This window comes from Salvelinus fontinalis, chromosome 22, assembly GCF_029448725.1.
Source record: "Salvelinus fontinalis isolate EN_2023a chromosome 22, ASM2944872v1, whole genome shotgun sequence".
Taxonomy (NCBI): domain Eukaryota; kingdom Metazoa; phylum Chordata; class Actinopteri; order Salmoniformes; family Salmonidae; genus Salvelinus; species Salvelinus fontinalis.
Genome location: NC_074686.1, coordinates 37401388 through 37426035, shown reverse-complemented (window position 1 = coordinate 37426035; position 24648 = coordinate 37401388). Strand labels below are relative to the sequence as shown.

The 24648-nt window shown below is 42.9% G+C and overlaps 1 protein-coding gene and 1 pseudogene across 1 annotated transcript in view; one reads left to right on the top strand and one right to left on the bottom strand.

Moving 5' to 3' along the window:
* The window catches only part of LOC129820284 (regulator of G-protein signaling 3-like), a 33725-nt gene extending 17774 nt beyond the window's left edge, over positions 1-15951 (top strand). Inside the window, exons 5-6 of the mRNA XM_055877346.1 lie at positions 14103-14269; positions 15284-15951. Of these exons, the coding sequence (XP_055733321.1) occupies positions 14103-14269; positions 15284-15454 (338 nt within the window). The 3' untranslated portion in view covers positions 15455-15951. The remainder of the gene's footprint in view (positions 1-14102; positions 14270-15283) is intronic.
* Positions 15952-16507: 556 nt separating this feature from the next.
* LOC129820350 (alpha-tubulin N-acetyltransferase 1-like) overlaps positions 16508-24648 on the bottom strand; it is a 43785-nt pseudogene continuing 35644 nt past the window's right edge.

Here is a 24648-nt window from a genome sequence, read left to right as displayed (position 1 = left end):
CCTGTCTCAGAGCAAAAGCCAAGTCATGAGGTCGAATAAATAGTCCGTAGAGCTCCAAGACAGGATTGTGTCAAGGCACAGGTCTGGGGAAGGGTACCAAAACATGTCTGCTGCATTGAAGGTCCCCAAACACAGTGGCCTCCATCATTCTTAAATGGAAGAAGTTTGGAACTACCAAGACTCTTCCTAGAGCTGGCCGCCTGGCCAAACTGAGCAATCAGGGGGATAAGGGCCTTGGTCAGGGAGGTGACCAAGAACCCGATGGTCACTCTAACAGAGCTCCAGAGTTCCTCTATGGAGATGGGAGAACCTTCCAGAAGGACAACCATCTCTGCAGCACTCCACCAATCAGGCCTTTATGGTAGAGTGGCCAGACGGAAGCCACTCCTCAGTAAAAGGCACATGACAGCCCGCTTGGAGTTTGCCAAAAGGCACCTAAAGACTCTCAGATCATGAGAAACACGATTCTCTGGTCTGATGAAACCAAGATTGAACTATTTGGCCTGAATGCCAAGCATCACTTCTGGAGGAAACCTGGCACCATCCCTAAGGTGAAGCATGATGGTGGCAGCATCATGCTGGGGGGGATGTTTCTCAGCGACAGGAACTGGGAGACGAGTCAGGATCGAGGGAAAGATGAACGGAGCAAAGTACAGAGAGATCCTTGATGAAACCTGCTCCAGAGCGCTCAGGACCTCAGACTGGGGTGAAGGTTGACCTTCCAACAGGAAGAACAACGACCCTAAGCACACAGCCAAGACAACGCAGGAGTGGCTTCGGAACAAGTCTCTGAATGTCCTTGTGGACCAGCCTGAGCCCGGACTTCAACACTTCCGTCTCTGGAGAGACCTGAAAAAAGCTGTGCAGCGACGCTCCCCATCCAACCTGACAGAGCTTGAGAGGATCTGCAGAGAAGAATAGAAGAAACTCCCCAAATACAAGTTTGCCAAGCTTATAGCGTCATACCCAAGAAGACTCAATGCTGTAATAAACTTGAGGGTGTAATCACTGCCAAATGTGCTTCAACAAAGTACTAAGTAAAGGGCAATAAATACTTATGTAAATGTGATTCATTTTTTATTTGATTCATTTTTATTTGTTTTTATAAATTTGCCAACATTTCTAAAAACCTGTTTTCTCTTTGTCATTGTGGGGTGTTGTGTGTAGAGTGATGAGGGAAAAAAAGCAATTGAATCCATTTTAGTATAAGGCTGTAACGTAACAAAATGTGGAAAAAGTCAAGGGGTCTGAATACTTTCCGAACGCACTGTATATCAAATCAAATGTATTTATATAGCCCTTCTTACATCAGCTGATATCTCAAAGTGCTGTACAGAAACCCAGCCTAAAACCCCAAACAGCAAGCAATGCAGATGTAGAAGCACGGTGGCTAGGAAAAACTCCCTAGAAAGGCAGGAACCTAGGAAGAAACCTAGAGAGGAACCAGGCTCTGAGGGGTGGCCAGTCCTCTTCTGGCTGTGCCGGGTGGAGATTATAACAGAACATGGCCAAGATGTTCAAATGTTGCCAAGATGGCCAAGATGTTCAAATAAATGACCAGCATGGTCAAATAATAATAATCACAGTAGTTGTTGAGGGTGCAGCAAGTCAGCACCTCAGGAGTAAATGTCAGTTGGCTTTTCATAGCCGATAATTAAGAGTATCTCTACCGCTCCTGCGGTCTCTAGAGATTTGAAAACAGCAGGTCTGGGACAGGTAGCACGTCCGGTGAACAGGTCAGGGTTCCATAGCCGCAGGCAGAACAGTTGAAACTGGAGCAGCAGCACGGCCAGGTGGACTGGGGACAGCAAGGAGTCATCATGCCAGGTAGTCCTGAGGCATGGTCCTAGGGCTCAGGTCCTCCGAGAGAGAGAAAGAAAGAGAGAAAGAGAGAATTAGAGAGAGCATACTTAAATTCACACAGGACACCGGATAAGACAGGAGAAGTACTCCAGATATAACAAACTGACCCTAGCCCCCCGACACATAAACTACTGCAGCATAAATACCAGAGGCTGAGACAGGAGGGGTCAGGAGATACTGTGGCCCCATCCGATGATACCCCCGGACAGGGCCAAACAGGACGGATATAACCCCACCCACTTTGGCAAAGCACAGCCCCCACACCACTAAAGGGAAATCTTCAACCATCAACTTACCATCCTGAGACAAGGCCGAGTATAGCCCACAAAGATCTCCACCACAGCACAACCCAAGGGGGGGTGCCAACCCAGACAGGAAGACCACGTCAGTGACTCAACCCACTCAAGTGACGCACCCCTCTTAGGGACGGCATGAAAGAGCACCAGTAAGCCAGTGACTCAGCCCCTGTAATAGGGTTAGAGGCAGAGAATCCCAGTGGAGAGAGGAGAACCGGCCAGGCAGAGACAGCAAGGGCTATTCGTTGCTCCAGAGCCTTTCCGTTCACCTTCACATTCCTGGGCCAGACTACACTCAATCATATGACCCACTGAAGAGATGAGTCTTCAGTAAAGACTTAAAGGTTGAGACCGAGTGTGCGTCTCTCACATGGGTAGGCAGACCATTCCATAAAAATGGAGATCTATAGGAGAAAGCCCTGCCTCCAGCTGTTTGCTTAGAAATTCTAGGGACAATTAGGAGGCCTGCGTCTTGTGACCGTAGCGTACATGTAGGTATGTACGGCAGGACCAAATCGGAAAGATAGGTAGGAGCAAGCCAATGTAATGCTTTGTAGGTTAGCAGTAAAACCTTGAAATCAGCCCTTGCCTTAACAGGAAGCCAGTGTAGGGAGGCTAGCACTGGAGTAATATGATCAAATTTTTTAGTTCTAGTCAGGATTCTAGCAGCCGTATTTAGCCCTAACTGAGGTTTATTTGGGTTTATTTATTTAGAAATGTACAGCTGCGTGTCATCCGCATAGCAGTGAAAGTTAACATTATGTTTTCGAATGACATCCCCAAGAGGTAAAATATATAGTGAAAACAATAGTGGTCCTAAAACGGAACCTTGAGGTACACCGAAATGTACAGTTGATTTGTCAGAGGACAGAACATTCACAGAAACAAACTGATATCTTTCCGACAGATAAGATCTAAACCAGGCCAAAACTTGTCCGTGTAGACCAATTTGGGTTCCCAATCTCTCCAAAAGAATGTGGTGATCGATGGTATCAAAGGCAGCACTAAGGTCTAGGAACACGAGGACAGATGCAGAGCCTCGGTCTGACGCCATTTAAAGGTAATTCACCACCTTCACAAGTGCAGTCTCAGTGCTATGATGGGGTCTAAAACCAGACTGAAGCTTTTCGTATAAATTGTTTGTCTTCAGGAAGGCAGTGAGTTGCTGCGCAACAGCTTTTTCAAAAAAAATTGAGAGGAATGGAAGATTCGATATAGGCCGATAGTTTTTTATATTTTCTGGGTCAAGGTTTGGCTATTTCAAGAGAGGCTTTATTACTGCCACTTTTAGTGAGTTTGGTACACATCCGGTGTTCAACATAGGAGGGCCAAACACATGAAGCAGCTCTTTAAGTAGTTTAGTTGGAATAGGGTCCAGTATGCAGCTTGAAGGTTTAGAGGCCATGATTATTTATATGGAGCCTGTAGACAAATAGGCTATATTCCTACATCTCAATGGCTGGGTTTAGACAGGCAGGCCATTTCTGATCTTTTGCCCAATTATTGGCAAATGAGCTTATCTGGTTGGTCAAAAGACAAGTATAAACTCAGCCAATTTTCCTTTCAGACAATGAACTGTATTGTCCATTCTTGTGGAATGGAAATGTCTTTCTAGGCATGTGGCTCACACATAGCAATCAGACAGAATACAAAAACAGTCTAAATGATAGCCTCGTAAATACATACGTATAAATACTATCATCAGTCTACTGTTAAAGAAATTAAAAGCTTTCTTGGAATGCTTTCATCTACTTATATCTACTACCAGGGATTAAATGTCATATACAGTTGAAGTCGGAAGTTTACATACACCTTAGCCAAATACATTTAAACTCAGTTTTTCACAATTCCTGACATTTAATCCTAGTAAAAATCCCCTGCCTTAGGTCAGTTAGGATCACCATTTTATTTTAAGAATGTGAAATGTCAGAATAATAGTAGAAAGATTGATTTATTTCAGCTTTTATTTCTTTCATCACATTCCCAGTGGGTCAGAAGTTTAGGCCTTGAAATACATGCACAGGTACACCTCAGAATTGACTCAAATTATGTCAATTAGCCTATCAGAAGCTTCTAAAGCCATGACATCATTTTCTGGAATTTTCCAAGATGTTTAAAGGCTCAGTCAACTTAGTGTATGTAAACTTCTGACTCACTGGAATTGTGATACAGTGAATTATAAGTGAAATAATCTGTCTGTAAACAATTGTTGGAAAAATTACTTGTGTCATGCACAAAGTAGATGTCCTACTCAACTTTCCTTAAACTATAGTTTGTTAACAAGAAATTTGTGAAGTGGATGAAAAATGATGACTCCAACCTAAGTGTATGTAAACTTCCGACTTCGACTGTACATATGAGATGAGTAATACAAAATATGTAAACATCATTATTAAAGTGGCATAAATAAAGTGACTAGTGATCCATTTGTTAGAGTGGCCAATGATTTCAAGTCTGTGTGTAGGCAGCAGCCTCTCTGTGTTGTTGATGGCAGTTTAACAATCTTGCTGGCCTTGAGATAGAAGCTATTTTTCAGTCTCTCGGTTCCCAGCTTTGATGCTGTACTGTACTGACCTCGCCTTCTGGAGGTTAGCGGGGTAAACAGGCAGTGGCTCGGGTGGTTGTTGTCCTTGATGGTCTTTGGCTTGATGGTCTTTAGAAGTTTTGATTATTTTAGGTGAAGTGTTTAAAATTTATTTATTTGCTGAACTATTATTCAAAATGATCTAGTTTCAGTGTTGATTAACTAGTGTCAGTGTTGATTAACTAGTGTCAGTGATTAACTAGTATCAGCGATTAACTAGTGTCAGTGTTGATTAACTAGTGTCAGTGTTGATTAACTAGTGTCAGTGTTGATTAACTAGTGTCAGTGTTGATTAACTACTGTCAGTGTTGATTAACTAGTGTCAGTGATTAACTAGTGTCAGTGTTGATTAACTAGTGTCAGTGTTGATTAACTAGTGTCAGTGTTGATTAACTAGTGTCAGTGTAGATTAACTAGTGTCAGTGTTGATTAACTAGTGTCAGTGTTGATTAACTAGTGTCAGTGTTGATTAACTAGTGTCAGTGTTGATTAGCTAGTGTCAGTGATTAACTAGTGTCAGTGTTGATTAACTAGTGTCAGTGTTGATTAACTAGTGTCAGTGAATAACTAGTGTCAGTGTAGATTAACTAGTGTCAGTGTTGATTAACTAGTGTCAGTGTTGATTAACTAGTGTCAGTGTAGATTAACTAGTGTCAGTGTAGATTAACTAGTGTCAGTGATTAACTAGTGTCAGTGTGGATTAACTAGTGTCAGTGTAGATTAACTAGTGTCAGTGTTGATTAACTAGTGTCAGTGTTGATTAACTAGTGTCAGTGATTACCTAGTGTCGGTGGTAAACTAGTGTCAGTGTTGATTAACTAGTGTCAGTGTTGATTAACTAGTGTCAGTGTTGATTAACTAGTGTCAGTGATTAACTAGTGGCAGTGATTAACTAGTGTTGATTAACAAGTGTCAGTGTTGATTAACTAGTGTCAGTGAATAACTAGTGTCAGTGTAGATTAACTAGTGTCAGTGTTGATTAACTAGTGTCAGTGTAGATTAACTAGTGGCAGTGATTAACTAGTGTTGATTAACAAGTGTCAGTGTTGATTAACTAGTGTCAGTGATTAACTAGTGTCAGTGTTGATTAACTAGTGTCAGTGTTGATTAACTAGTGTCAGTGTAGATTAACTAGTGTCAGTGTAGATTAACTAGTGTCAGTGTTGATTAACTAGTGTCAGTGTTGATTAACTAGTGTCAGTGATTAACTAGTGTCAGTGTTGATTAACTAGTGTCAGTGTTGATTAACTAGTGTCAGTGTAGATTAACTAGTGTCAGTGTAGATTAACTAGTGTCAGTGATTAACTAGTGTCAGTGTTGATTAACTAGTGTCAGTGTTGATTAACTAGTGTCAGTGTTGATTAACTAGTGTCAGTGTAGATTAACTAGTGTCAGTGATTAACTAGTGTCAGTGTTGATTAACTAGTGTCAGTGTAGATTAACTAGTGTCAGTGTTGATTAACTAGTGTCAGTGTTGATTAACTAGTGTCAGTGATTAACTAGTGTCAGTGATTAACTAGTGTCAGTGTTGATTAAATAGTGTCAGTGTAGATTAACTAGTGTCAGTGTTGATTAACTAGTGTCAGTGTAGATTAACTAGCGTCAGTGATTAACTAGTGTCAGTGATGATTAACTAGTGTCAGTGTTCATTAACTAGTGTCAGTGTTGATTAACTAGTGTCAGTGATTACCTAGTGTCGGTGGTTAACTAGTGTCAGTGTTGATTAACTAGTGTCAGTGTTGATTAACTAGTGTCAGTGTTGATTAACTAGTGTCAGTGATTAACTAGTGGCAGTGATTAACTAGTGTTGATTAACAAGTGTCAGTGTTGATTAACTAGTGTCAGTGAATAACTAGTGTCAGTGTAGATTAACTAGTGTCAGTGTTGATTAACTAGTGTCAGTGTAGATTAACTAGTGGCAGTGATTAACTAGTGTTGATTAACAAGTGTCAGTGTTGATTAACTAGTGTCAGTGATTAACTAGTGTCAGTGTTGATTAACTAGTGTCAGTGTTGATTAACTAGTGTCAGTGTAGATTAACTAGTGTCAGTGTAGATTAACTAGTGTCAGTGTTGATTAACTAGTGTCAGTGTAGATTAACTAGTGTCAGTGTAGATTAACTAGTGTCAGTGATTAACTAGTGTCAGTGTTGATTAACTAGTGTCAGTGTTGATTAACTAGTGTCAGTGTAGATTAACTAGTGTCAGTTTTGATTAACTAGTGTCAGTGTAGATTAACTAGTGTCAGTGATTAACTAGTGTCAGTGTTGATTAACTAGTGTCAGTGTAGATTAACTAGTGTCAGTGTTGATTAACTAGTGTCAGTGTTGATTAACTAGTGTCAGTGATTAACTAGTGTCAGTGATTAACTAGTGCCAATGTAGATTAACTAGTGTCAGTGTTGATTAACTAGTGTCAGTGTAGATTAACTAGTGTCAGTGTTGATTAACTAGTGTCAGTGTAGATTAACTAGTGTCAGTGTTGATTAACTAGCGTCAGTGATTAACTAGTGTCAGTGATGATTAACTAGTGTCAGTGTTGATTAACTAGTGTCAGTGTTGATTAACTAGTGTCAGTGATTAACTAGTGTCGGTGGTTAACTAGTGTCAGTGTTGATTAACTAGTGTCAGTGTTGATTAACTAGTGTCAGTGATTAACTAGTGGCAGTGATTAACTAGTGTCAGTGATTAACTAGTGTCAGTGTTGATTAACTAGTGTCAGTGTTGATTAACTAGTGTCAGTGTTGATTAACTAGTGGCAGTGTTGATTAACTAGTGGCAGTGATTAACTAGTGTCAGTGATTAACTAGTGTCAGTGATTAACTAGTGTCAGTGTTGATTAACTAGTGTCAGTGTTGATTAACTAGTGTCAGTGATTAACTAGTGGCAGTGATTAACTAGTGGCAGTGATTAACTAGTGTTGATTAACAAGTGTCAGTGTTGATTAACTAGTGTTAGTGATTAACCAGTGTCAGTGATTAACTAGTGTCATTGATTAACTAGTGCCAATGTTGATTAACTAGTGTCAGTGTTGATTAACTAGTGTCAGTGGTTAACTAGTGTCAGTTATTAACTAGTGTCAGTGATTAACTAGTGTCAGTGTTTAACTAGTGTCAGTGTTGATTAACTAGTGTCAGTGTTGATTAACTAGTGTCAGTGATTAACTAGTGTCGGTGGTTAACTAGTGTCAGTGTTGATTAACTAGTGTCAGTGTTGATTAACTAGTGTTAGTGATTAACTAGTGTCAGTGATTAACTAGTGTCAGTGTTGATTAACTAGTGTCAGTGTTGATTAACTAGTGTCAGTGATTAACTAGTGTCAGTAATTAATTAGTGACAGTGTTGATTAACTAGTGTCAGTGATTAACTAGTGTCAGTGTTGATTAACTAGTGTCAGTGATTAACTAGTGTCGGTGGTTAACTAGTGTCAGTAATTAAGTAGTGACAGTGTTGATTAACTAGTGTTAGTGTTGATTAACTAGTGTCAGTGTTGATTAACTAGTGTCAGTGTTGATTAACTAGTGTCAGTGATTAACTAGTGTCGGTGGTTAACTAGTGTCAGTAATTAAGTAGTGACAGTGTTGATTAACTAGTGACAGTGTTGATTAACTAGTGTCAGTGTTGATTAACTAGTGTCAGTGATTAACTAGTGTCAGTGTAGATTAACTAGTGTCAGTGTTGATTAACTAGTGTTAGTGTTGATTAACTAGTGTCAGTGATTAACTAGTGTCAGTGATTAACTAGTGTCAGTGTTGATTAACTAGTGTCAGTGTGGATTAACTAGTGTCTGTGATTAACTAGTGTCTGTGATTAACTAGTGTCAGTGTGGATTAACTAGTGTCAGTGGTTAACTAGTGTCTGTGATTAACTAGTGTCAGTGGTTAACTAGTGTCAGTGATTAACTAGTGTCAGTGTTGATTAACTAGTGTCAGTGTTGATTAACTAGTATCTGTGATTAACTAGTGTCAGTGTTGATTAAATAGTGTCAGTGATTAACTAGCGTCAGTGATGATTAACTAGTGTCAGTGTAGATTAACTAGTGTCAGTGTTGATTAACTAGTGTCAGTGTTGATTAACTAGTGTCAGTGATGATTAACTAGTGTCAGTGATGATTAACTAGTGTCAGTGTAGATTAACTAGTGTCAGTGTTGATTAACTAGTGTCAGTGATGATTAACTAGTGTCAGTGTTGATTAACTAGTGTCAGTGATGATTAACTAGTGTCAGTGATGATTAACTAGTGTCAGTGATGATTAACTAGTGTCAGTGTTGATTAACTAGTGTCAGTGTTGATTAACTAGTGTCAGTGTTGATTAACTAGTGTCAGTGTTGATTAACTAGTGTCAGTGTTGACTAACTAGTGTCAGTGTTGATTAACTAGTGTCAGTGATGATTAACTAGTGTCAGTGTTGATTAACTAGTGTCAGTGTTGATTAACTAGTGTCAGTGTTGATTAACTAGTGTCAGTGTTGATTAACTAGTGTCAGTGTTGATTAACTAGTGTCAGTGTTGACTAACTAGTGTCAGTGTTGATTAACTAGTGTCAGTGATGATTAACTAGTGTCAGTGTTGATTAACTAGTGTCAGTGTTGATTAACTAGTGTCAGTGATGATTAACTAGTGTCAGTGATGATTAAATAGTGTCAGTGATTAACTAGCGTCAGTGATGATTAACTAGTGTCAGTGATGATTAACTAGTGTCAGTGTAGATTAACTAGTGTCAGTGTTGATTAACTAGTGTCAGTGTAGATTAACTAGTGTCAGTGTAGATTAACTAGTGTCAGTGATGATTAACTAGTGTCAGTGTAGATTAACTAGTGTCAGTGTTGATTAACTAGTGTCAGTGTTGATTAACTAGTGTCAGTGTAGATTAACTAGTGTCAGTGTAGATTAACTAGTGTCAGTGATGAACTAGTGTCAGTGATGATTAACTAGTGTCAGTGTAGATTAACTAGTGTCAGTGTTGATTAACTAGTGTCTGTGATTAACTAGCGTCAGTGTTGATTAACTAGTGTCAGTGATTAACTAGTGTCAGTGTTGATTAACTAGTGTCAGTGATTAACTAGTGTCAGTGATTAACTAGTGTCAGTGTTGATTAACTAGTGTCAGTGTAGATTAACTAGTGTCAGTGATTAACTAGTGTCAGTGATTAACTAGCGTCAGTGATTAACTAGTGTCAGTGTTGATTAACTAGTGTCAGTGTTGATTAACTAGTGTCAGTGATTAACTAGTGTCAGTGTTGATTAACTAGTGTCAGTGTTGATTAACTAGTGTCAGTGTTGATTAACTAGTGTCAGTGTTGATTAACTAGTATCTGTGATTAACTAGTGTCAGTGTTGATTAACTAGTATCTGTGATTAACTAGTGTCAGTGTTGATTAACTAGTGTCTGTGATTAACTAGTGTCAGTGTTGATTAACTAGTGTCAGTGTTGATTAACTAGTATCTGTGATTAACTAGTGTCAGTGTTGATTAACTAGTGTCAGTGTGAATTAACTAGTGTCTGTGATTAACTAGCGTCAGTGATTAACTAGTGTCTGTGATTAACTAGCGTCAGTGATTAACTAGTGTCAGTGTTGATTAACTAGTGTCAGTGTTGATTAACTAGTGTCAGTGATTAACTAGTGTCAGTGTTGATTAACTAGTGTCAGTGTTGATTAACTAGTGTCAGTGATTAACTAGTGTCAGTGTGGATTAACTAGTGTCTGTGATTAACTAGTGTCAGTGTTGATTAACTAGTGTCAGTGATTAACTAGTGTCAGTGTTGATTAACTAGTGTTAGTGTTGATTAACTAGTGTCAGTGTTGATTAACTAGTGTCAGTGATTAACTAGTGTCAGTGAGTTAACTAGTGTTAGTGTTGATTAACTAGTGTCAGTGAATAACTAGTGTCATTGATTAACTAGTGTCAGTGTAGATTAACTAGTGTCAGTGTTGATTAAATAGTGTCAGTGATTAACTAGCGTCAGTGCTTAACTAGTGTCAATGTTGATTAACTAGTGTCAGTGTTGATTAACTAGTGTCAGTGTTGATTAACTAGTGTCAGTGTGGATTAACTAGTGTCAGTGATTAACTAGTGTCAGTGGTTAACTAGTGTCAGTGTTGATTAACTAGTCTCAGTGATTAACTACTGTCAGTGATTAACTAGTGTCAGTGTGGATTAACTAGTGTCTGTGATTAACTAGTGTCAGTGTTGATTAACTAGTGTCAGTGATTAACTAGTGTCAGTGTTGATTAACTAGTGTCAGTGATTAACTAGTGTCAGTGTTGATTAACTAGTGTCAGTGATTAACTAGTGTCAGTGTAGATTAACTAGTGTCAGTGATTAACTACTGTCAGTGTAGATTAACTAGTGTCAGTGATTAACTACTGTCAGTGTTGATTAACTAGTGTCAGTGATGAACTACTGTCAGTGTTGATTAACTAGTGTCAGTGATTAACTACTGTCAGTGATTAACTAGTGTCAGTAATTAATTAGTGACAGTGTGGATTAACTAGTGTCAGTGTTGATTAACTAGTGTCAGTGTGGATTAACTAGTGTCAGTGATTAACTAGTGTCAGTGGTTAACTAGTGTCATTGTTGATTAACTAGTCTCAGTGATTAACTACTGTCAGTGATTAACTAGTGTCAGTGTGGATTAACTAGTGTCTGTGATTAACTAGTGTCAGTGTTGATTAACTAGTGTCAGTGATTAACTAGTGTCAGTGTTGATTAACTAGTGTCAGTGATTAACTAGTGTCAGTGTTGATTAACTAGTGTCAGTGATTAACTAGTGTCAGTGTAGATTAACTAGTGTCAGTGATTAACTACTGTCAGTGTTGATGAACTAGTGTCAGTGATTAACTACTGTCAGTGTTGATTAACTAGTGTCAGTGATTAACTACTGTCAGTGATTAACTAGTGTCAGTGATTAACTAGTGTCAGTGTTGATTAACTAGTGTCAGTTATTAACTACTGTCAGTGTTGATTAACTAGTGTCAGTGATTAACTACTGTCAGTGTTGATTAACTAGTGTCAGTGATTAACTACTGTCAGTGTTGATTAACTAGTGTCAGTGATTAACTTGTGTCAGTGTTGATTAACTAGTGTCAGTGATTAACTACTGTCAGTGTTGATTAACTAGTGTCAGTGATTAACTACTGTCAGTGATTAACTAGTGTCAGTGATTAACTAGTGTCAGTGATTAACTAGTGTCAGTGATTAACTACTGTCAGTGATTAACTAGTGTCAGTGTTGATTAACTAGTGTCAGTGATTAACTAGTGTCAGTGATTAACTACTGTCAGTGTTTAACTAGTGTCGGTGTTGATTAACTAGTGTCAGTGTTGATTAACTAGTGTCAGTGATTAACTAGTGTCAGTGTGGATTAACTAGTGTCTGTGATTAACTAGTGTCAGTGATTAACTAGTGTCAGTGATTAACTAGTGTCAGTGGTTAACTAGTGTCAGTGTTGATTAACTAGTGTCAGTGATTAACTAGTGTCAGTGTTGATTCATCACATATCACTTATTCTGCAATAAAGAGGGGAAGGGGTTCTGTCTGTAATTTGTCTGTGTTTCTGTGATTTATTCTCAAATGAACATTTCCTTGTTGTCCGGTTGTAAGATCTCTAATATGTTTTATTTGTTTGTCTCTCTCTCAGTATATCAGCTCTGTGAATACATGTTGCAGCTTATCGTATGGCATGCATCGCCAATGCAGCCATAGGACTACAGAATGATGCCATTACTGGCCTTGTGGGCATCTGTCATCTGAAGCAGAGAATAGCTAAACTCGCACATTGTTTACATGTTGACGTTCTCAATTTAAAATTATACCAGTAGACAATGTATATAAAGGTAAAGAATATACCAGATTTTGTACATGCCTTTTAAGTGCTGACAACACATTTTGTGCAAATCCAAAATATAGAGATGACAATTAGGCTACAGGAGATGAGCATTACAGGAAACATTCTCTGAGGTAAATTTTATTTAATTCATTTTAGCAATGTTGCTAGCAAAATGATTGCAGCTCCCATAGCAACCAGGAACTGTCTATGTATCACTGACCCTGCATAAGCTAGCGACTGGGCTAACACAGGAAACCTTTTAGGTCAATAATATGCTGTTTTTATTTATTTTTAATGGCTTTCTAATAGTAGCTAGCTAGTAGCTAGCTAGGTTAGTTAGTTATACCTACTGTAGGTAACTTACAAGGTTAGCTGACTTTTCAACAACAACAAAAAATAACTCAATGTGGCTGGCTACTTGTCCCTCATGCTAGCCTTTACAGCCAAATATCACTTACGTCCAGAATAATAAATATTGACATGGCCAGCATTGTAGACTGTTGCTCCTACAGCACTAAACTGGTGAGCCCCTTCGGAGCTCCGCCCAAGCAAAGCATTTGATTGTTTGGCGTGTTGCTTGGAGTCACTGATTTACATCTGGTGCTGACCCATCTTTAGCTAGCTGATTTCTGCCATGGAACTGCCCCAGGCTTCCCGTTTTTCTGGTTCGCGATGAGGCTATGTTAAGGGTTACGGTTGGTGTTAGATTTTTGAATGGGAATCAATTATTTGGTCCCCACAAGGATAGTATAAACAAACCTGTATGTGTGTGTGTGTGTGTGTGTGTGCGCGCGTACGTGTTGATGTGTTGCGCTGTCTATCCCAGTCACAGTGTGTGAACAATGACATGTTGTAACCACTGTGTCAGCAATCTGCTGTACTCCTTCGTTTCCCCACCCCCACTCAGTCTGCACCAAAACATGTTGCAACCCACTGTCTAAGCAGAGAGAGAGAGGGAGAGAGGGAGATAATAGAGGGGGTGGATGTGTGACTGATTAAAGATAGCAATAATGAAAATATACTGGGGGAAAAATCCTATGATTGATTAGTACTTTACAGTCTGTGTATATTTCTGTGTGTGTGTGTGTGTGTGTGTGTGTGTGTGTGTGTGTGTGTGTGTGTGTGTGTGTGTGTGTGTGTGTGTGTGTGTGTGTGTGTGTGTGTGTGTGTGTGTGTGTGTGTGTGTGTGTGCACAATAACTTTTGAAATGTTTTAAAATGTCAGGATTTTTTCAGGTCCTGAATTTGTTCAAATGCTATTTTAAGCTTAAGGGTTCAGGTTTTGGGGTCAAGGTTTTTGCAGGTTAGAGTTGGGAAAATAGGATTTTTACTCCAAAAAGTCACAAATAAAGCTGTATAGGTGTGTGTTTGCATGTCAGTGTATTGGCCAATGGTGTATGTGAACATCCAATCTGTCTCCCCTTCCTCGTCTTCCCCTCTAGTGACGTCCTAAATGTACTTTCATAAACCCTAATACTCCTCCCTCCCTCTCTCTCCCTTCCTCCTCCCTCTCCTCACCCCCTCCCCCTCTCCAGCGGGTGTGTCTGTGTTTGGAGCATTCCTGCGCTCAGAGTTTAGTGAGGAGAATCTGCAGTTCTATCTGGCCTGTGAGCAGTACAGAAACTCGTCCAACAACTTTAGCCTGCACAGACGGGCCAAGACGATCACTACCACCTATATTGACGCGGGGGCGCCACGAGAGGTATACAGAATGTGTCTATACTATAACCTGTCTGGCCGGCCTTTTTATCGGTCTATCTGTCCATTTGTGGGCTGGCCGGCCTTTCTATCGGTCTATCTGTCCATCTGTGGGCTGGCCGGCCTTTTTATCGGTCTATCTGTCCATCTGTGGGCTGTGGGCTGGCCGGCCTTTCATTCGGTCTATCTGTAAATGGGCTTCTCTTTATCCATCTATCATTCTGTAATCTTCTTCGTCCTGCACGATGGTGTGTTTGTTAAACCAGTTAATTCACCCATCCCCTGTCCTCTCCCTCTTTCACTCTCTCTCCCTCCATCCCCCGTCCTCTCCCTCTTTCACTCTCTCTCTCCCCCCTCTCTCTCTGCTTCCATCTCCCTCTCTTTCCCACTGCCTTTCGCTCTCTCTCTGCTTCCATCTCCCTCTCTTTCCCACTGCCTTTCGCTCTCTCTCTCCCCCCTCTCTCTCTGCTTCCATCTCCCTCTCTTTCCCACTGCCTTTCGCTCTCTCTCTCCCCCCTCTCTCTCTGCTTCCATCTCCCTCTCTTTCCCACTGCCTTTCGCTCTCTCTCTCCCCCCTCTCTCTCTGCTTCCATCTCCCTCTCTTTCCCACTGCCTTTCACTCTCTCTCTCCCTCCATCCCCCGTCCTCTCCCTCTTTCACTCTCTCTCTCCCCCCTCTCTCTCTGCTTCCATCTCCCTCTCTTTCCCACTGCCTTTCACTCTCTCTCTCCCCCCCTCTCTCTCTGCTTCCATCTCTCTCTCTGCTTCCATCTCCCTCTCTTTCCCACTGCCTTTCACTCTCTCTCTCCCCCCTCTCTCTGCTTCCATCTCCCTCTCTTTGCCTTTCGCTCTCGCTGCCCCCCTGTCTCTCCTCCTCCATCTCTCCATACCTCTCCCGCTCTTGCTCTTTCTTTCTCCCCTCTCTCCCTCCCTTTCCCACTCTGCCTCTCTCTCTTTCTCCCCTCTCTATCCCTCCCTCCCTTTCCCACTCTGCCTCTCTCTCTCTCTCTCCCTTTCAGGTGAACTTGGACAGTAAGACCAGAGATCTAACCACACAGCTCCTACAGGCCCCATCACACACCTCCCTGTCCCACGCCCAGAAACGCATCTACTCCCTCCTGGATACAGACTGCTACCCTCGCTTCCTCCAGTCCACCATCTACCTCACCCTGCTGGGCCAGGCTGACTAGAGACTTAGGGCTCCATTCAATCTGTATTCGTGGAAGTTCAGCACTATAGCCTCGATTGAAATGTATAGACAAATGTGCCTGCGTTCGTGGAGACTACATTCACGTTAATTTGATGGCTCAATCTGAAATGACCTTTACATTTCAATCACGCCGTAGCGTTGAATTTCTGCAATACGAATTGAATGGAGACCTAAGGATACGTCCCTATTCTCCACTCTCCACCCTTCTCCTAAAGTGTACACTATCTCACATGGATTTAACAATGGTGGAAAGGGAACTCCAATCCAGTGCTTTTGAAATCTATGATGGGTGTGTAAGTGCTTACTGGGAAAGGGTGGAAAACTGAGACCTATCTGTTGTGGATATGGGGTTGGACTGTTGCAGGAGATGCAGTTACATCATGTAGAGTTAAAGACGGTTTGGGGTTTAGTCATTCCAGTTAATGAGCAGGGTTGTGTTCATTTGGGCATGGAACAGAAAAACTTTTTTTTTTTTTTTTTTAATGTTTTTCAAAGCAAAATGAAAATGAGAGTTCCTTATTGGACAAGTCCAGGTAGTCCCTTTCTGTTTCAGTGCCTAATGAACATGACCCAGGGGGTTCTGTTAGGTTCTGCTTAGGGTGTGAAGAAGCTTGGGGAAATGACAGCAGGGAATGCCATGGGGTTTGGATTGAAGGAGCCAATCGATCAACATAGGTTACGAGACAGGGACCTGTTTATTCCATGACTTAGTGAGTGCGAAACTGCCGATATCATCGTTTGTAATCATTGAACATCCCTGTTTTTGTTGGCATCATTCGTAGCAGAGCAGCTAAGAAGCCGATAGGTCACCCACGGTCCAATGAGCACGTATGGAATTCCAACAGCGTGTACAAAGGGAAAACAAGTTGAGCAAGATGTTGCACTAGTTGAAAAGGACAACGCATTTTGAGAAACCCAAAGCAGTCCTCATTGGTGGAGGAGTGTAGCCCGTACAAGGAAGTAACCTATTTAAAGATTGCCTCCAGGAACTCTTTTTTGAAAAAAGGGATTTCTTTCAAAGATGTCACCTTAATAATCCCTCAGATCAGATGGATGGTTTTATTATAACATATCAAGACAGATCATTTGTCGCTAGATAATTCAAAAATGGTATTGTTTCCAAGTAAGCCATCTTACATTACAGACCTCTGGCAAACAAAGTCCGTGTTGGTTTGATGCCGTTCTTATGTGACTGCAGTGTTCTGAACAGTGTATGAAAACCGAGAGAGAAACCCATTTCACTTCACGCTCCATTGTACATATTTTCAAACAGTAATCTAAAGAGAATCCAACAGATAAACAAAGAATATAGTAATTTCTTTCAAGTGTATAATTTCTTTGTACCTAGTTTTGTCAAACTATTTTAAAGATAAATAAAATAACACGTAAATGTACATATGACAGTAGTCGTTGGTCACTATAGATGGATCTCAGTGCTATCCGTCTAAAACACTATGAGGTTGCTGAGTAACGCTAAGGAAATAAACTATATATCTCTGTGTCCAATATGAAGGAAGTTTGAGGTAGTTTCGCGAGCCAATGCTAACTCGCATCAGCGCAATGAATGGAAGTCTATGGGGATCTGGCTAGCATTACTGAAAGTAATCATTACGTTACTGAGTTTGGGTAATCCAAAAGTTACGTTACTGATTACAATTTTGTACAGGTAACTATAGTAACGGATTACATTTAGAAAGTAATTTACGTAAACCTGGGATTCATTTTTGGGGTTTAAAATCAGATTTTAAAAAGATAAATTGTAGAACTATACTGATCAAACATATAAACACAACATGCAACAAAATACAACAATTTTACTGAGTTAAAAGTTCATATGAGGAAAAAAAGCCAATTCAAATAAATTCATTCGGCTCAAATCTATGGATTTTACGTGACTGGGAGCCAGGCCCAACCAATCAGGACACATTTTCCCCCACAAAAGAGCTTTATTACAGAGAAAAATACTCAGTTTCATCAGCTGTCCGGGTGGCTGGTCTCAGATGATCCCGCAGGTGAAGAAGCCAGATGTGGAGGTCCTGGGCTGGCGTGGTTACATGTGGTCTGTGGTTGTGAGGCCAGTTGGATGTGCTGCCAAATTCTCTAAAACGACATTGGAAGCTGCTTATGGTAGAGAAATTCCATTCAATTATCTGGCAACAGCTCTGGTGGACATTTCTGCAGTCAGCATGACAATTGCACACTCCCTCCAAATTTGAGACATCTGTGGCATTGTGTTGTGTGACAAAACCGCACATTTTAGAGTGGCCTTTTATTGTCCCCAGCGCAAGGTTTGTGTAGAAAATATGAGAGAAATAAGCTTTTTGTGTGTATGGTACTTTTCCGGGATCTTTTATTTCAGCTCATGAAACATGGGACCAACACTTTACGTGTTGTGTTTCTTTTTGTTCAGTGCAGGTGGGGCTTCCGACGTTGTAGCTTGATGGTACTAATGTCGCATTCACGTGCAAGACATTTACATTTTTTTACATTTTAGTAATTTAGCAGACGCTCTTATCCAGAGCGACTTACAGTAGAGTGCATACATTTTATTACATTTTACATACTGAGACAAGGATATCCCTACCGGCCAAACCCTCCCTAACCCGGACGACGCAATGCCAATTGTGCGTCGCCCCACGGACCTCCCGGTTGCTGCCGGCTGCGACAGAGCCTGGGCTCGAACCCAGCCCAGCCTGGGCGCGAACCCAGAGACTCTGGTGGCGCAGCTAGCACTGCGATGCAGTGCCCTAGACCACTGCGCCACCCGGGAGGCCTAGACGAACCTAGGAAACTCTGAAATGTACGACTTGCTAACTGGTTGAATACGGCACGTGTGTAACTACAACCAGTTAGCAAGTCGGAAATGTCAGAGTTTCCTAGTTCCGACTAAAGGTAAACGCGGCATTAGTAGTGAATGTTTAACATGTAATCAGGACACCAATGTTTTGGGGGATGATATCTGTGTGTCTGGAAGCAGGGTTGTGTTGATTAGGGCACACAATAGCAAAACGTTTTTGGAAAAAAACAAAAATGTCCATTTCTTATTGGACAAATCCAAGTTGTTCCACCACATTTAACTAAATTGTCTTCAGTTTTGGTGCCGAATGAACACAACCCACTGACTGCCTGTTGACTACTAGTGATACTGCAGTACCGGACTTAGCCAGTAGAGGGCAGTGCAGGAGGTTCAAGGGTGTAGAGGGGACATGAGGGAAACACATAGCACTATATCAACATTTAGATAATCAAATGTAATCTATTATCAATACATGGGTAAATAACACAGACATAACAAGTAATGCTATCCCAACAGCATTAGGGACAAGTCTTTCTGTTATCAGTGTCGGCCATTCATTTCTACATACAAAACATCTTAACATTCACAGCATAAAGCATTTCCTTGAGATTAAAAAAGACAAGAAAATAAATAAAATGTGCATAAAATATTTCAACTCAAGTCTGATGGAATATCCAGCACGGCTCCATTGCCTTTTGCTTCAAGTGAATAGCTGCTGGGACATATGACAGATTTAGTAGGTCTCTCATTACCATCATCAACCTACTGAACAGTATTCAGTATTCACTGCTACATTCTGTTCATTGTACTGTAACCCACCATTTTACACCCTCAGACTGTGTTTGTGCCCCAAATGGCACCCTATTCCCTACGTAGTGCACTACTTTTGACCCAAAATGGCACCCTATTCCCTATATAGTGCACTACTTTTGACCAAGTCCCATAGGGAATAGACTGCCATTTGGAACGTATCCTGTGACATCTGGCTGACTATTGTTGCATACCAACCAAAGCCCTCACTTGTTCTGTCTAGCAAACATAGCACCACTTATCAGTGATCAGGTGAGAGGGACGAAGGGAAGTGGGTGAGGATTAGCTATGGCTTTCTTCCCTTCTCTCTCTATATTCTCATCGTCCGTATCCATCTGTGGCTTTCTTCCCTTCTCTCTCTATATTCTCATCGTCCGTATCCATCTGTGGCTGTCTTCCCTTCTCTCTCTATATTCTCATCGTCCGTATCCATCTGTGGCTGTCTTCCCTTCTCTCTATATTCTCATCGTCCATATCCATCTGTGGCTGTCTTCCCTTCTCTCTATATTCTCATCGTCCGTATCCATCTGTGGCTGTCTTCCCTTCTCTCTATATTCTCATCGTCCGTATCCATCTGTGGCTGTCTTCCCTTCTCTCTCTATTCTCATCGTCCGTATCCATCTGTGGCTGTCTTCCCTTCTCTCTATATTCTCATCGTCCGTATCCATCTGTGGCTTTCTTCCCTTCTCTCTATATTCTCATCGTCCGTATCCATCTGTGGCTGTCTTCCCTTCTCTCTATATTCTCATCGTCCGTATCCATCTGTGGCTTTCTTCCCTTCTCTCTATATTCTCATCGTCCGTATCCATCTGTGGCTGTCTTCCCTTCTCTCTCTATTCTCATCGTCCGTATCCATCTGTGGCTGTCTTCCCTTCTCTCTATATTCTCATCGTCCGTATCCATCTGTGGCTGTCTTCCCTTCTCTCTCTATTCTCATCGTCCGTATCCATCTGTGGCTGTCTTCCCTTCTCTCTATATTCTCATCGTCCGTATCCATCTGTGGCTGTCTTCCCTTCTCTCTATATTCTCATCGTCCGTATCCATCTGTGGCTGTCTTCCCTTCTCTCTATATTCTCATCGTCCGTATCCATCTGTGGCTTTCTTCCCTTCTCTCTATATTCTCATCGTCCGTATCCATCTGTGGCTTTCTTCCCTTCTCTCTATATTCTCATCGTCCGTATCCATCTGTGGCTGTCTTCCCTTCTCTCTACATTCTCATCGTCCGTATCCATCTGTGGCTGTCTTCCCTTCTCTCTCTATATTCTCATCGTCCGTATCCATCTGTGGCTGTCTTCCCTTCTCTCTCTATTCTCATCGTCCGTATCCATCTGTGGCTGTCTTCCCTTCTCTCTATATTCTCATCGTCCGTACCCATCTGTGGCTGTCTTCCCTTCTCTCTCTACTCTCATCGTCCGTACCCATCTGTGGCTGTCTTCCCGTCTATCTCTCCTCTAGCTCACAGTCCATTTCTGTAAATCTCTATTAAGTCAGTCAGTCAGTCTCTTTCTCCTCTCTACTTCGTGCTTCTTATCCATCCGTCTGTCAGTCAGTAAGACTTCCATCTCCTGCTTCGTATCTATCCGTCTGTCAGTATGTCAGTCAGTCTCCTGCTTCTTATCCATCCATCTGTCAGTCTTCCATCTCCTGATTCGTATCTATCCATCAGTCTGTCTGTCTGTCTTCCATCTCCTGATTCATATCTATCCATCAGTCAGTCTTCCATCTCCTGATTCGTATCTATCCGTCTGTCAGTATGTCAGTCAGTCTCCTGCTTCTTATCCATCCATCTGTCTTCCATCTCCTGAATCATATCTATCCATCAGTCAGTCTTCCATCTCCTGATTCGTATCTATCCATCAGTCTGTCAGTCTGTCTTCCATCTCCTGATTCATATCTATCCATCAGTCAGTCTTCCATCTCCTGATTCGTATCTATCCATCAGTCTGTCAGTCAGTCTTCCATCTCCTGCTTCTTATTCATCTGTCTATCAGTCAGCCCGTCTTCTATCTCCTGCTTCTTGTCAGTCCGTCTGTGTTCCATGTGTGTCACCAGGGTCTGGTGTTCCTATATTCCTGCTTCTGCCTGACCCACTGAGCTGTTACAGCAGCTCCCCCCCCCCCTCTCCCCCTGTCCTTCTCAACCACCTCCAGGAGCCCACCTCCTTTCTCTCCAGCCCTCCCAGGCCAGGGCTCTCCCCCTACCCCCATACGGAGCCCCTTCTCCAGCACCCTGGTCTCCATCTCAGCCTGTCTGTCTGGTTCTCTGGTGGTCATCATGGTGGTCTGGGAGCAGAGCGACTCCTTCCTGGATAGGGACAGAGGTGGAAGGGACCTGGACAGGGACAAGGAGGGATGGAGAGAGGAGGCATATGATGAGAGGATGAGTGAGAGAGATACGGAGAGTGTGAAGAAAGAAGAGAACTCGTTTGTGTGCTGCAGAGAAGGAAATGTAGTTCAGTCGAAACACAAATCCACTGTAATTCAAGCTTATTTTTCTTGCTTTCAATTGTAGCCACCTACTACTCAATACCTTTCCAATCCCCTACATGCATTTTAGATATACAGTCTGTCAAATATATCCTGAGTATGTCTATGTGAGGGGAAATTACATCTTGGCCAACCTGTCTGTGTGTCCCAGTGGGTCTGTCTGTCCCCCTGTGTCAGTCTCTCTCAATACTGGTGTCAAACCTGAGGAGGTACACAGCACTAACAGGTCAGAGGTCAGTCACAAGACAACACAGTACATTCCTGGGCACACTGGGTACTGTGGTCTACGTACTAAATAGCATCCTATTCCCTATGTAGTGCACTACTTTTGACCATGGCTTGGTCTAAAGTAGTGCACTAAATAGGGAATATGCTCAAAAAGGCCCATAGGGCTCTGGTCTCAGAGCCTGGTTCCTCTCTAGGTTTCTTCCTAGGTTTTGGCCTTTCTAGGGAGTTTTTCCTAGCCACCGTGCTCTGCATCTGCATTGCTTGCCGTTTGGGGTTTTAGGCTGGGTTTCTGTACAGCACTTTGTGACATCGGCTGATGTAAAGAAGGGCTTTATAAATACATTTGATTGATTGGTCTAAAGTAGTGCCCTATAGCGAACAGGGTGACATTTGGGAGACATCCATAGTCCTTAGTGGTGTGTTGTTACAGTGTACTACACATGTCCCATAGCCAATCAGATCTGGTTACCTGGCAGTTTGAAGGTGTTCTGCTGGGTCTCCAACAACAGCCCAAAGCCCCGGGTGTTGATGTAGCGACTGTAGAGGTTTCCCCTGGCAACTAGGCCTTGTTGGCTACCACGGCGATGGAGCAGGGAAGGTAAGAGAGGATAGGAAGAGCAAGGGAATGGGAGATAGAGGACAAACAAGAGCAGGACAGAGAAAACGAGAGATCGTGGAAGAAAGAGGGAGGGAACAGGAATAGGGAGCGATGGAGACAGAACGTAGGAAAGTACAGAAAGGGGAAAAAGACAAGTGTGTGCAAAAGGAAAAAAGTAAACAGTAAGAGAATTCAACAGAAGAGAAACACTAAATTAAAACAGAATTAGCAAACAATGGCAAAACTTGACAAATCATACTGTAGCGACCCGCACAGACAGCTGTGTGTTATGTGTTAGGCTAGTAGGTGGTTGTGTTCGCGGGGTCCGACATGTCAGTCAACCTGCTATCTGCCAATCACGGGAATGCCTGGAATGTTCTGATGCCGGGCATCCTGGTGGTTGGCGGAGTGGCGTGGAGGGGGGTTGGGCAGGGGGATGGAGCATTGGAAGTTAAGACCAGGTTTTGCCTTTGTTCTCTCTCTTACGTCTGGGCTTCACAAGAGAAGGTCACGATTGGCTTGTGGGTTATCTTTCATTTATTTGGCGTGGGCTACGGCCAAACAGTAGCCTGTGTAAAGTTGGTTTAATAAACCGTCCATTCGTAAACTCAATCTCTGTCTGGACAGTTGTTCTTTTATGATCTAGTCAGGTCATTACATTGGTGTCAGAAGTAAAAACGTTGATAAAAGTTAGCCAGCTAGCTAGCTGACTTCTGTGGCTAGCTACCGTAGGGGAGAACGGGGGTTGGAAATGCTTCGAGGGAATCCGAAAGTGAAGGTGGAGGTAGGGGACGATTATGGCCAAGGAGATACGTGTGAATGGACGTCGGAGGTTCTGGCTGAGGAGATCGCCAGGGCGTCGGAGCGCAGAGGCCGCTTGAGGGAGGACGCTAGAGTGATGGCGGCTGAAGCGGGCATGAGCGCCTCGTCGACTGTGTTTCGCGCGGATTCTGGTGGGCGGGCCGAAGTGGTGACGTCGACGCGGCGGGACGAGGAATCTGGGGCTCAGGATGTAAACAAACATGGCGGCGCCCAGTTCCCGGCTGCGTCCGTATCTGTTAAGACCCCGAAGTATTCCGGTAAGGCGGATTGGGAAGCTTTTCATGCTCAGTTTGAACTGTTAGCTCATTTTAGGGGGTGGTCGGATGAAGAAAGGGCACTGCAGTTGGCTTTATGCCTCACGGATGAAGCTCTGTCCTGTTTGATATTGATTAGCCCCGAGGACAGACATGATTATGGTGCTTTAGTGGGAGCACTGAGGAGGCGCTATGGACAGTGTGTACAGCCCGGGCTACTGCGCTCCGAACTGAGTAATAGACGCAGGCAGCCTGGAGAGCCTCTACGGGTGTTAGCTAATGACATTGAGAGCCTCTCTCGGCGGGCATATGCTCACATGCCCCCCTCCGTGCAGAGCGAGCTAGCACGGGACCAGTTCATACAGGCGCTCTCTCCTACAAAGCTGCGCATACAGACCCAGCTGGCTCATCCTGAGTCATTGCAGATAGCCTTGGAGATGGCTTTGGAGAGGGAGCTGGTGTGGGCTGGGACTTCAGCTGGGGCTTTGGTGGGGGTGCAGGGAGACACACCCTCTGTGCGAGCTGGGGGGCAGAGCAGCCCGGAGCCGGAAAAGCCTGCATGGGTGGCTGAAATGACAGAACTCATTCGTGCTGTGTCGCTACAGGCGGCACAAAACACACACCCTGGTCCCAGGGTCTGCTGGGGTTGTGGCCAGCCAGGCCATCTGCGCCGAAATTGCCCCATGTCCCCCAGAGCTCAGGGAAACGGCTCGGGGTCCGCATAGACCGGGTAGTGCGGACCCCTGGCTTTCTATCCCAACCACCATCATCTTCAGGAGGAGCCCACCGGCACAGACGGGGAAGCAAGGCTCCACTTCCCCCAGAAGCAGACGGGGAAGCAAGGCTCCACTTCCCCCAGAAGCAGACGGGGAAGCAAGGCTCCACTTCCCCCAGAAGCAGAGGAGAGCAAGCGGATGGAGCCTGTTGTTGTGGTGGGCCGGACCTGTGTTGGGGACTTTTGTCATGTCCCTGTCACTGTGGAGGGTGTGCCCTACTCCGCCCTGGTGGACACTGGGTCCACAGTAACCCTGGTGAGGCCAGATATTGTGCCAGGTTGGACTCAGTGTGAGCCTACAACTGTGCAGCTCCGCACAGTCACAGGTGAGCTGGCACCCATGAAAGGGAAGGGAATAATGACTCTGACAGTAGGGGGCAGGACTGTGCGTCATCCTGTGTGGG